The sequence below is a fragment of the Mauremys mutica genome, chromosome 7, assembly GCF_020497125.1.
Source record: "Mauremys mutica isolate MM-2020 ecotype Southern chromosome 7, ASM2049712v1, whole genome shotgun sequence".
Taxonomy (NCBI): domain Eukaryota; kingdom Metazoa; phylum Chordata; order Testudines; family Geoemydidae; genus Mauremys; species Mauremys mutica.
In genome coordinates this window covers 127,512,152-127,525,287 of record NC_059078.1, presented here as the reverse complement: position 1 = coordinate 127,525,287, position 13,136 = coordinate 127,512,152, and the positions used below count along the sequence as shown (strand labels likewise).

At 47.1% G+C, this 13,136-nt stretch overlaps 1 protein-coding gene across 4 annotated transcripts in view; it reads left to right on the top strand.

Moving 5' to 3' along the window:
• Positions 1-13,136, top strand: part of ARMH3 (armadillo like helical domain containing 3) — a 172,897-nt gene that overhangs the window by 15,743 nt on the left and 144,018 nt on the right. For 3 of the 4 annotated variants that reach the window (XM_045024060.1, XM_045024059.1, XM_045024057.1), the window contains exons 2-8: positions 4,250-4,361; positions 4,892-4,948; positions 5,092-5,238; positions 6,220-6,327; positions 7,121-7,213; positions 7,970-8,044; positions 9,233-9,319. In XM_045024060.1, the coding sequence (XP_044879995.1) occupies positions 4,260-4,361; positions 4,892-4,948; positions 5,092-5,238; positions 6,220-6,327; positions 7,121-7,213; positions 7,970-8,044; positions 9,233-9,319 (669 nt within the window). In that variant the 5' untranslated portion in view covers positions 4,250-4,259. Of the gene's footprint in view, positions 1-1,264; positions 1,360-4,249; positions 4,362-4,891; positions 4,949-5,091; positions 5,239-6,219; positions 6,328-7,120; positions 7,214-7,969; positions 8,045-9,232; positions 9,320-13,136 lie in introns of those variants that run through there. The other variant, XM_045024058.1, reaches the window with a different exon arrangement.

Here is a 13,136-nt window from a genome sequence, read left to right as displayed (position 1 = left end):
AACCTTATTTACTTTACATACAACAATAGTTTAGTTATATATTATAGACTTATAGAAAGAGACCTTCTAAAAATGTTATTAGAGTGAATAAATGAAGACTCGACACACCACTTCTGAAAGGTTGCCGACCTCTGAACTAGATAAATTCCTGGAGGATAGGTCCATTAATGGCTATTAGCCAGGCTGGGCAGGGATGGTGTCCCTAGCCTCTGTTTGCCAGAAGCTGGGAATGGGCGACAGGGGATGGGTCACTTGATGATTCCCTGTTCTGTTCATTCCCTCTGGGGCACCTGGCATTGGCCACTGTTGGCAGACAGGATACTGGGCTAGATGGACCTTTAGTCTGACCCAGTCTGGCTGTTCTTATGTTCTTAAGGAGTCCAGGCATTCTGCTTTGGAAGCTGAATTCCACAGCTGTCTCCATGACTGCAGACTTGGGAAGCTCAAGGGGCACCAGAAATGTACTGCAGTGCACTTACCTCTGTGTGCATAATTGATCATTGCTGACTTAGCTGCTGAAAGCGCCTGCCCTTCTTTTCCTGGAGGCTGCTTCAGCTCTAATCTGTGCTGTCGGGTGTGTTGCCTGTGCAAGCAATGGAGTCCTGTAAAACCCACCTTGGTGGTGTGGGGAGAGTGGCAGAGAGGTCAGGAGGACGCCTGGGTTTGAGCGAGGCGAGATACTCCATTCCCTCCATGCGCCAGTGTGATGCGTAGAGAAGGTTAGGAGGTTGCTAAAACGTTTTAGTGTTTGCTTGGGAAATGTTTATCATATGGAGCGATGTAAATAGGTAATTTGGAATAAATACCATATATTGTGTAACATCAAAATTACTGTATTGATTGCAACATTAGACGCCGGCCTGTGAGTACCTCGGAAGGTTCAGGGATCAGACGCCCAGGCCTTGTGACGTGTTTAACAATTGCAGAGCCCACATCACTAGGCCAGGGCAGTAATTGTGCCAGCATGACTGCTGTATAAAGAAACAGGACTGTCAACAGTGACTAGGGGGCAAATCATCAGTGTGGGGAAGAACCAGAACAATGAAATAGAATATTATTGATGTAGGAAACTGTGATGTTTCCTGGGGATACCCAGGAGTGTGAGGCATCTTGCTACGTCCTGCCCTTAGTGTGAGGTCTGTGCCTGCTGTGCGTCAGCTCCCTGACTCCACTGGCCACGGTCATCGCAAGCACTCCCCTCTTAGCCTATGGCTCTGCTGTCCCTCTGCAGATTAGCGATAGGCACACGCCAGCCTCCGAATGTCCAGCCCCTGGTCTGCTGAACACTCTCAGATTTGCTGCTCGCCACCTTACTAGTTACACCTGAGATCGCAGCGCCACTTACCACACAGCACTTGGGTATGTTTATCATGAAAACAAGCAAAAGCTTACCGGTATTTAATAAAGAGTAGGGATTCCAATGAAAAGTAGAAATATTGGAAACGAATGGTTACATGTAAAATAAAAACAGCATTCTAGAACCTAGACTGACTGACTTAGTTACTGTTAACTCTTATATGGCAATGCTCAGCCCAAACCCTTCCAGTTTATTATAGCCAAGCCCGGCTGTGATCTTCCATTCATGAGACACCGTCCTCTGGTCTCCTTAGCAGAAAGATGCAGGGGGGTACCTCTCCCCCCAAATATACTCCAACAATCCATTGTCTTCATTGCTAACCAGGATCTCCCCGGCAGGTTGTTTTTCCCTCTGCCTCTTTCTTGTCCATTTCACAATCTCTTGATTAGCATCCAGCTCAGACTGTAGACAGGCCTCCATTGTGGAGTGCATGATACACAATACACATGACCAGTGAGTGAGAGAGAGAGAAGCATTTATCCCTGTCTGGTGACCGACCTTAACTCTCGGACCTTAAGAACATAATTTTCAGTACGGATACACAATTCCTTAAACAATATCCAACCGCATGTTTCACAGTGATTGTGCAACTAGTGGGCTATTGGCTCTTCATGGAGACCTCACATGCCACCTTTTGATAAACTTAATATGCATACATCTGACCTAGGGGATCCCTGTGAAACTCTGTGCACCCCCTATGCCCTCTGCCATAGAATCATAGAATCTCAGGGTTGGAAGGGACCTCAGGAGGGATCTAGTCCCACCCCCTGCTCAACGCAGGACCAACCCCAACTAAATCGTCCCAGCCAGGGCTTTGTCAAGCTGGGCCTTAAAAACCTCTAAGGAAGGAGATTCCACCACCTCCCTAGGGAACCCATTCCAGGGCTTCACGACCCTCCTCGTGAAATAGTTTTTCCTAATATCCAACCTAGACCTCCCCCACTGCAACGTGAGACCATTGCTCCTTGTTCTGTCATCTGCCACCACTGAGAACAGCCGAGCTCCATCCTCTCAGGTAGTTGAAGGCTGCTATCAAATCCCCCCTCTCTTTCTTTCTCTTCTTCAGACTAAATAAGCCCAGTTCCCTCAGCCTCACCTTGTAAGTCATGTGCCCCAGCCCCCTAATCATTTTTGTTGCCCTACACTGGACTCTCTCCAATTTATCCACATCCCTTCTGTAGTGGGGGGCCCAAAACTGGATGCTATTCCCCTGAATAGAGGGGAATAATCACGTCCCTCGATTTGCTGGCAGTGCTCCTAATAAAGCCCAATATGCCGTTTGCCTTCTTGGCAACAAGGGCACACTGCTGACTCATATCCAACTTCTCACCCACTGTGACCCCCAGGTCCTTTTCTGCAGAACTGCTGCTTAGCCCGTCGGTCCCCAGCCTGTAGCAGTGTCTGGGATTCTTCCGTCCTAAGAGCAGGACTCTGCACTTGTCCTTGTTGAACCTCATCAGATTTCTTTTGGCCCAATCCTCCAATTTGTCTAGGTCACTCTGGACCCTATCCCTCCCCTCCAGCGTATCTACCTCTCCCCCCAGCTTAGTGTCATCCATGAACTTTCTGAGGGTGCAATCCATCCCATCATCCAGATCATTAATGAAGATGTTGAACAAAAGCAGCCCCAGGACCGACCCTTGGGGCACTACACTTGATACCGGCTGCCAACTAGACATCAAGCCGTTGATTGCTACCCGTTGAGCCCAACAAGCTAGCCAGCTTTCTATCCACCTTATAGTCCATTCATCCAATCCATACTTTTGTAACTTGCTGGCAGGAATACTGTGTTGGCACCAGTTGGCGCCAAGCGGTTCCTGGGTTATAGAGACCCCGTTTATAATTTTGGAAAATAAATTCTTTTTGCTCTGAGAAAGGGTCCACTCTAATGTTGCCAGGTATTTGTGACCGTCAGTTGTCAGGCATCTTGCAACCTACCGAACCTTTGGGTACAAGGAGAGGATTTCCATTCAGAGCACTGTCTCTTTCCTAACAGCTCATTAGAAACTTAGGCCCCGATTCTGTAATTGGGCCTCTTGGGGCAGGACTGTGTGCTTCCGTGACGCCCCAATGACCCAGTGAAAAGTCATGACTACACTAGCATTTGATATGGGGGCGAATCCTGGCAGCCCACGCACAAGCGGGCGAGCATTTTGCATTGGATTTTGGTCAGGATCTCAGCGGAGTAATGCACTCTAATGTTTGACACTCACTTTTCCAGGGAAGAAATACAAAATAATACATGCCGTGGAGCAGCTTGATCAGACACTTCTTTGCTTTCTTTCTCCCAGCTTAAGAACAAAGGGATATTGAAGCAAATTGGTAGGCAGCAGGTTTAAATCCGATAAAAGGAATTACTTTTTCACACAGTCTGTGGAACTGATTGCCACAAGATGACACTGAGACCAAGCGTTTAGCAAGATTATAGTAAGAATTTCTTTAAAAAAACCAAAAAGAAGTTGGAAGCCCTCTTGCCCCAGGCCACAAACGAACCACTGACTGACGGGTTAGGACGAAACTTTCTCTGTAAGCAGGTTATTCCATATCTATTCTGCAGGGTTTGTTGCACCTTCCTCTGAAGCAATCTGGTGCTGGAAACGGAAATAGGATCTGGCTAGCTGGACCGTTGGTCTGATTCAGTATCTGGTGTGGCAATTAACCCCCCACTTCCTGCATGTTAGTGGCTGTTAATATGTTACTCTAGGGTACAGAGATCTCAGGGCTATGGCAGACAGAACACTTTGGGAAAAACATCCGTGCAGGGACCATCTCTTTGTTTGGCTAGTACCTAGCACAATGGGATCCCGGCCATGACCACAGCTCTTAGGTGCTGTGGCAGGATGCTGCCGCCTCCTGCGTTCTCAGTAGTTTGGTCTCTGTTCTTACGCCTAGGCTGTACACCATGGCCCAAGCAGAGAAGAAAGGCGGACTGCTCTGGAAATCTTCAGCCTCCAAGAAACCATTGAAAGAGAAAGTTGTGCTAATGTACGATGAGATCTTCATGGTAAGGACTGGGCTTCTTTTCCTTTTGTCCCTTTGGTTTGCTGAGAGAGCTCCATGTGTTGGCTTCTTCTCCATGAGACAGGGCGCGCGTCTGTCAAAGCCAGGCTGTCCCGTAACTGTCTCAAATGACATGCCTTCCTCTGCTGCCTCCTTCAGTTTCACTGTGTGGCGTTCCCTGAGGGATGTAGAATGTGGTGCCCGTGAAGTTAGGAAAGGGAGTGGCAGGCCGGGGAACCAATGCAGTAGGAGGAAGGGACTCCATAGTGAGGAGCTGTGAGGAATCTTCTCCTTTTCAGTTTGGGGGAGAGAATATTTCTGGGAGAAAAGAACTAAAGCTTCTCAGGTGAGAATTGCTTCTGCAAATCTCGCTTTTGGGAATCTGCATTGGCAGTAGATTGTACTTGGAGAACTCCAGTGACAGGTGAGAAACCTTGTCTTCCGGAGTCTGAACTATTTACACTGATGATCTGTGGGTGTGCTTAGCCTGTCTCCTAGCTGTACTGTTCTCACGGGGTCTCCTTTCTCTTTCAGACTGAGGACCCCAGTAAATGCAGCCCTCGGTTCTGGGAGGAGCTTTTCCTCATGAAGGTACCGTAAGAGTTGAAAGCCGCCTTTGCTTGTTTGCCCTGGGATGTGGCAGGGACTTGCCCACCTGGGGGTCTCCACTTCACCTTTCAGCAGGCTGGGTGAAATGCACTAATTGGTTTTTCCTTCATTCCTTGACCTGACAGGTGAACCTGGAGTATCTAGAAAGCAAGCTGGAGTCTCTGGATGGAGAAGAGTTAATGAAGATAAAAGATAACATTAACTGTTTGTTCCAACACTGCATCCAGGCCTTGGGAGAAGAGCACCCAATCCGAGTAGTCAATGCGTTACAGGTACCAGAGCTGATGGCTAGGGAGCCCGTGTGGGTGGGGCAGTTTTCCACTCCATACGCTTATTGATACTGTCAAGCACCTTGTGCTAGTTTCTTTAGTGTAGCTGAGAGGCAGTGGCCACTCACTGGTAGCTTTTATTATTTATTCCATTTGAAGGTTAGAGACATTCACAATCCTGTCTACCTTGGGAAATGTAAATTGCTTTTAAAATGCAAATGTTGGGTTTCTGGAATGGTGAGGAAGAGCACACGCAGCGGGATGGGGTGGGAAGGGGGGAAGACGCGGAACTCTTCAGTGCCACAGGGAACCCACCTGGGAGCTGACGGGTAGTCCCTTCCCCCCACCTGCTCCCTGCCCCTCATTGAGTTTCCCGACAGAGGAAATGAAATAAAGTTCTGGAGAAGGTGGAGTGGAATCTGTACAAGAGACCACGCTTATGAGATGACGGCTTGTCTGATGAGATTGCTCCAAATGTCCCTAACGATATGGATACGATTTTGCTCTATGCTTTAGAAATATTTTCTTTTAAAGGAACGCCACCGATTGCTAAACAGAGTGTCAGGTGCTGCCCCAGCCTCAGTGCCCCCTTCTGGGCCTTGGCAGTCACACTTCTCTAGTCTGTAAATGTCTCTCTCCCTTGTTGCTGTGCGGGGCACCCATGCAAACCGAGGAAACTGTCTGACTGTACAGGCAAAGCAGCGAGCATGGCTGTCTGCATGGTGTTGTCAAATGCGCACACTGAACACACTGGAAAAATACGTATTTTCTATAATCTCTGAGTCCTCCGAACCTGAGGAGTTGCATAGAACAACGGGAAGGGAAGAGTTCAGACAGGAGTGGGACCTAAGTTGATGGTGGCCCTTGAAGCATCTGTTCTTTGTCAGTCCCGGGAGCAGGGCTTGGAATGGGGTTTGCTGGGCGAGCCGTAGGTGTGGCCTGACATCCTGTGCTCAGCTGCTTCCTTCCCTCTCTCCTTCACAGACGTTATGTGCGTTGATTCGCGGCGTCCATCAGAAGAACAAATCCACCTCTGGGTTTGACATCATCAACATGCTCATGGGCTTTGACAAAGCAGAGCTGTGCATGAAGGTAAGGGCTCTGGCATCCAGGGGCAGCTTGCTGCTTGCCAGCGCTATCCTACAGATCCTAGATTATCTAGTCTGACCTGCTGTATAACACAGGCTGGAAAATTCCACCCCGTTACCCCAGTATCAAGTCCAGCCGCTGAGGGTAGCAATCTTTTTGGTGCTCCGATTTCCCTGAGTACAGCTGGGCAGGTGGGAACTTATACAGCGTAAACTCAGCCAGCGTCTGACCTTTGAATCTTTTACCAGTGAGGGTAGTTGCTTGAGCAGTGTTAACTATCCACAGGCAAACTCTGTCCTGCTGCTCGGCTGCTCACGTACACATGTCCGATTTATAGCAGTCAGAGGTCAGAATGCCTCTGTCCATGCTGGCATCCGATCTGTAAATCAGTTACAAGGTGGGGAGGCTCTTCAGGGGATGAGCTGTTGGAACAGATGCAGCTTTTGAGTGCCACCTCCTGCCATGGGGGTGATGGAAGGGGACAGTTTAATAAGGGTCTTTGTGTCACAGTTGTGGAGTAACCCTTCTATGAATAATGAGATTTGATGCTTAGCTGTGGAACAACTCCAGTGGGGTGGTGGGATAACTGATGAAATGTGCTGTAAGGACTGGCGTGATCCAGCAAGTTAACGTCACCTGACCCAGATTTTGGCGGGTACCAGTTCCTCCCTGGCTCCTGACAAGGCTGAGGGAGGGATTTTAGTGGTGTTCCGTGTTTGGTAGCCAGACTGGCATGCTATACGTAACCTGATGGATTCAGGCCGCCAAGGCTTATTGTGACTGTGTCCTTCCTCAGAATCTGATGGAGAGCTTGGACTCGCTGCTTTGTGCAGAAGGCTCTGAAAGCCTGAAGAGTTTGTGTCTGAAGCTGCTTCTCTGCTTGGTAACGGTAAATAACACAAAACTGATGTTTCACTTAAAAACCTTGAAGGGCAGGAGTGCCGGCGAACTGACCAAAGTGCTCCTGGGGCAGGAGGACGAGGGGATCTGTGAGTGCAGAGAACAAAGTGTGGTACAGGGTACGGTTGCTGGAAGTGCTGCTTCCAGAATGATCTTACTTCCCGGGCTGACATTGCAGCGTCAGTTGAGCCGTGTCTTTAATGGCCATGTGTCATTTCCAGAGTTGTTGCTTTGGGGAGCAGCTACGTTAAAGAGCCCTGGGTGGCAGCCCCGTGGGTTTGGAAGGGCTGCTGGCTAGCGAAGGACTGGCCCGTCCTGACGCCCAGATGTGCTCTTCGACGGGTACTGGGATGATTCCGGGCCAGCTCAGTTGTATCCACCCTTGGGAGGGGAAGGGGCCTGGGACTGGGAGTGTTACTCTGTCTGTCGTTGTGTGATGAGTATATAAGGAAGTTGGTCTGTCCCTGGGACTGAGAGTTACACACAGAGACGTGGAAGTTTCCTGCGTTGCACAGAGTCTGAGATGCTCCTGGCAGATGCAGTGACTGGGGTGCGCACAGGAAAGGAGTTGGGGTGCTGGGAGGCGGGTGAGCCTGCACACTATTCCCACTCTGCTCTGCTCTAGTCCTACCCGGCGGTTCAGTAGGGGAACGTGCCTGTTTCCATGCACACCGGAGGCTGTTACAGAACGTTAGAGATTATGGAGCTTCAATCATCATTTTAAAAAGCCTTTGATTGCTTCCAGGTGACAGACAACATCAGCCAGAACACAATCCTGGAATATGTGATGATTAACAGTATATTTGAAGCTATTTTACAGGTAAGTGTTTCTCATCTCTGGCTGGTTAGATCTTTTCCCGTAGTGCCAAACTTTCATCTGTTCATTTACTGATCTGTGCTTTAAATACAACAGAGGCTCGCTGGTGTTACGTGTCAACCTCTTACTCCTAGCTCGGTGGTACATTTTTATAATGCTGCCACCTCCTTACTCCAGGGTGTTGGTTTCAGTTGCTGTTGGGCTTTTAAGATTGTTACAGTTGTGCCTTTTATGCTCAGAAAGCAGGTGAATAGCTCTGTGGGTCTAATTTCACGGAGGATTTCTAGACTAGAGGAACTTATTATGATAGTCAGCCTGGGTATTTCCAGCAATTTTCTCCCCTTTGATATGGTATGCTTTTTAGGAGAAGTATTTGAGTGCATACTGGCAATACACTGAGATACTGTCACATCCAGTGCTGGGTGATGCTGTGGCTGGGACATTTTGCTCTCTGTAAGCCTGTGCTACATAACTGGGCTCTCTTTGGTTTCTTATAAGCATTGCAATTCACTGTTTTAAATCACATACATACTGTTTTAAATCCCTACCAAATTCACGGTCCATTTTGGTAAATGTCATGGTCATAGCATTTAAAAAATCTTCAATTTCATGGTTTCAGATATTTAAATCTTAAATTTCACAGCATTGTAACCTTGGGGGTCCTCACCCAACAGAGGGTCAGGCAGGGGGTTGCAAGGCTATTGTGGGGGTCATGGTATTGCTACCCTTCGGCACTGCCTGCAGAGCTGGGTGGCTGGAGAGTGGTGGCTGCTGGCCAGGAACCCAGCTCTGCAGGCAGCACCCCCACCAGCAGCAGTGGAGATGTAAGGGTGGCAATATAATACCAGGCCACCCATACTTCTGCACTGATGCTGGTGGTGGCGCTGCTTTCTGCCTGGGTGCTTGGCCAGCAGCCACCACTCTCCAGCTGCCAAGCTCTGAAGGCAGTGCCAAAGGGTAGCCGTACTGGGACCCCCTACAATAGCCAGATTTCACAGGGGAGACCAGATTTCATCATCTGTGACGCTTTTATCATGGCTGTGAATTTGGTAGGGCCCTACTCATACGTCACTTAGCACATAATATGCTGATATGTTACATCTTGTTCTACTTGGCTTTGCTTCTTCGGGAAACTAGCTATGTTCCATAGTCAGCTACTGGTTAACGATTCATTCCTGCTTCTCGTTTCAGATTCTGTCCAACCCACCTAGTCGCAGGGAGCATGGTTATGATGCTGTTGTCCTTCTTGCTTTGCTAGTTAACTACAGAAAGTATGAGGTAGGTGTTGGGTGCAGAGAGCCATTTCGTTACGCTGATGTCTTTCTTCAGCCAGCTTTCAGAGTAGCAGCCGTGTTAGTCTGTATCTGCAAAAAGAACAGGAGTCCTTGTGGCACCTTAGAGATGCATCCAAAGAAGTGGGCTGTAGCCCACAAAAGCTTAGGCTCAAATAAATTTGTTAGTCTCTAAGGTGCCACAAGTCCTCCTGTTCTTTCTTCAGCCAGTTTGTCCTTGGGATGCGAGCCCTCGGTGAGTGCTAAAATACACTTGTAAAGGCCAACCACTGCTCAGGCAGCTTGATACCTCTTTAAGCCCTCCTTTTATTTGCTGTTTAGAGAACAGCCCTTGGTGCTGTGAAACTAAAATCTGTTTCCTATCAGAAGGTGGGCGTGAGTCCGCACTGGCCTGCTGTTGGAAGGTTCTGCAGAAGAGCTGCAGTGCTGCCAGCCATATCATTTTTAGGAATAGGCATTGAAGCATTTAGCAGGGTAAAAACAGAGAATTACAGGCACTGGGCACAACACCTGCGTGCTCATTGGCAGAGAACATGTCAGCAATTTCCCCATCCCATGTTGACATTATCTGTTCCTATATGTTTCTTTTACATGTACATGTCTCTACAAAGGTGCAGGTGTCGAAACAGTTATTTATATACAAGTACAAAGGAGAGCTGTTCTGGGGATTTGCACTTTAAAGAATTGTGTGAGTGAGTGAGAGAGAGAGATTTCCTCCGAAGAGAAGTAAGTTGTTATAGAGTTGCCTTGGGTTTCAGACCCTGGCCATGTGATTTGGAGCTGACTATCAAGTCAAAAGAATTTAGAACTCTCTGGAGAGATGCCGGTCATGTGACTAGAGGATGAGCTGAAATGTCACAGCTTACAACTCCTTAGGAGACTGAGAACTGTGGCTCTGCGTCTCTCTACTTGCCTTCTTCTCAAGAAACATAATTCTCCTTTCCTTTTCCGAGCCGGGATGTTGTATTTAGTGATCTGCTTGTGTTTCTACAAAGTTTTTTTTTTCCCTGCTGATCTTATTCTTAAGAAAGAAAATGAAAGAAATGTTGAAATACCCGTGAAATGTCAGTGTCTCTTTACATGAGGAATGATATTATAATTGTCTCTCAAGAGTTTTCCTCAATGTCGGGATTTTGAATTTAATTGTTTGGAAACATGAATTCTGGACTCCTAAGTTTTTCACTAATCATGAAATACAGACATGTTTCTATCTGACCTCATTCCTGACCGAGGAAGAGAGGATATATATTAAGGTTTCCTTGCAATATGTTCATATTGCTGTACTGTTCACAATATGCTAGGGGCTAATCATATGCAGAGGAAGAATGACATATCTAAATGAAATGCAGAGGGGATTTAGGCAATTTCTCATGTTAGAATTTGTCTGGGACACTAAGGTTGATGAGTTGGTGTTTACTAAAAGTGTCAAATTGTGATAGTCTTCTGTTTTGCTCCATTTAAATGGGTCACACTCCTCTTCTCCCTCCACTCCCCTGCTTGCACCGTGGAGCTTGGAGGCTCCACTTAGCAGGCTGGGTGGCTCCTTTTTCCCCTCATTCCTCCTTTCTCTGTTGCCCTGTGGAAGCAGTTACTTGGTGGCTGTGTAGTAGTGAGGGAGAGAGGCTCTGAAACTGTGCCCCCCTGTGTCTGTAGGACCCCTGCTTCATTTGTTGGAAAAATTGGAAAGCGTGCAGTGAATGAGGCAGAGTGTTGCAGGATGAGAGAAGATGGTCTCATGGTGAAGGCAGTCGAATGCTGCCCTGGAGAACTGGATTCTGCCCCTGCCCGAGAGTTTCTGTGAGTGCTGGGCTGTTCTTAAACCAGACTTTTCACAAGTGGTCACTAACTGTTTGTTCCTCGTTTTGTGGGGGTCTGATTTGCAGAAGTGCTGAGCACTCACAGCCGCAGTTGAAGTTGGGGGCTGTGAACATAGAAAGCAGGGCTTTGGAGCTGTGCTCCGGCTCCGCTCCAGCTCCAGGCAAAAACCTGCAGCTCCACTGCTCTGGAGCTGCTCCGGGCTCCACCCCAAAGCCCTGCTATAAAGTGTCACACCTTGCTAAGTACGCTGCAAAATCAGGTCCTAGGCATCTCAAATTGGGCATCCAAAATTAATGAATTGCTGACATTGTTCTCTTCTTAATCAGCCTAAGGCAGACATCTGGCAAGGAAAATTTCAGCCCAAACAGAGTTTGGCAAAGTTAAAAGCAACTGAAAGCAGGGTCGTCTCATGGGTAGTGTCAGGCAGCTCTCTGTGTTACCAGCTCTGCCTGTAACAATGCAGCAATTATCCTGGTTGTGAGGGAGACTAGCTGTCTTTCCCTTGCCTTCCCTGGGCGTTTTTAGAGTTTGGATTGTTTGGTGCTTGGCTGTCGGCATGTCAGATGGTTTCATGGCCTATTTTCCTTTGCATTCCTGTCTGTCTCTGTTCACTTTGACTGACTTACTGATTATCAGTTCCCTTTTATTGTGTCTTTCCTAGGTTGCTGAATTGTTGTTCCAGTTGCTTAAGGAAATCTAATTGGGCTGGGAATTGATTAGTTGCCTATGATTTTGTGTGTATGTCTAAAGAAAGCACCAGTGTGTTTGTATGAACATATTATTTCAGATTTCTGAGATCTGTTTTCTAGCCTCCTTTACACCTCCATGTGGAATATCTGTCCAAGATTTCATCACCAATGCAGCTGCACTAGATATCTCAGTTCTCTGATTAGCTTCTGTTATAGGAACTGAAGAGGTGGATTCTTTATACAGAACTGTAAAGGGACAACATCAACCTGAAATCTAGTCTTGTTTAGAAACAGATTTAAAGTAGTTCCAGGTTATGATACCTGACCAAGTACCTCTGTCACTCCTGGTAGTTTTATAATCATTCTTATTTCAGAGAAAATATTTCACTCTCCCTTGTTGCATTGTGAAAGACCCACATGAACAGGGGAAATTAAATAATAGACTACACAAGGGAGGTAATGAAACTAGCTATGCACAGGCCTGTCAAATGTAGAAAATAAACTTGGGCAGAGAGGGACAATAATGTTGGTTTTTTTCTCTAATCTGTACTATTTCTAGCCACCTGAAGTGTTACTTGTGAGGGTAGGAGATGAAAAAATGAAATTCAGATGGAACAGTGACTTAAGTTGATATATCCCTTTGAAAAATCACATTTCTGCCTGGCAATGTTGTGCCTACTAGAGTTACAAACATTGCCTAAGATGAGGAGAACTGAAAGACGTTAGCTAAAATATTTTTCTCTGTTGCATTGTTTGCTGTTTGCATGGCTGGAGCCCTGCAACTCTGCAGATATCCATGGACCATGTTTGAGGATTGCAGATGGATGCGAATCTGAGGATATCCGGTTTATATCTGCAGACCATGTTTGTGGATTGCAGATCTGATGTGGATACAGTAAAAGCAGCAGAGAGTCCTGTGGCACCTTATAGACTAACAGACGTATTGGAGCATGAGCTTTCGTGGGTGAATCCCCACTTCGTCGGATGTGGATACAGATTTTGTATCCGTGCAGGGCTCTGTGCATGGCAGTGCTTTGTTGTGTCTAGTGAGTTTCACTGATTCCAACTAATCAATCTGTCCTTGAAAAAGACCCTTTAGCAAGGAGGGAGCAGAAAACCTGTTATCACATCTTTTGAAAGAGAATTTGAAAAGGAAAGTCAGAGGACATGCTGTTTGAAAGGAGCTCGATCAGAAACATGAATGATTTGAAACTGGTCTGTTTAGAAAAAATGAGTTACCCTTCACATTTTCTTATAAGACATGGGAGTCAATGTTTTTGAGGGGAGTCAAACATT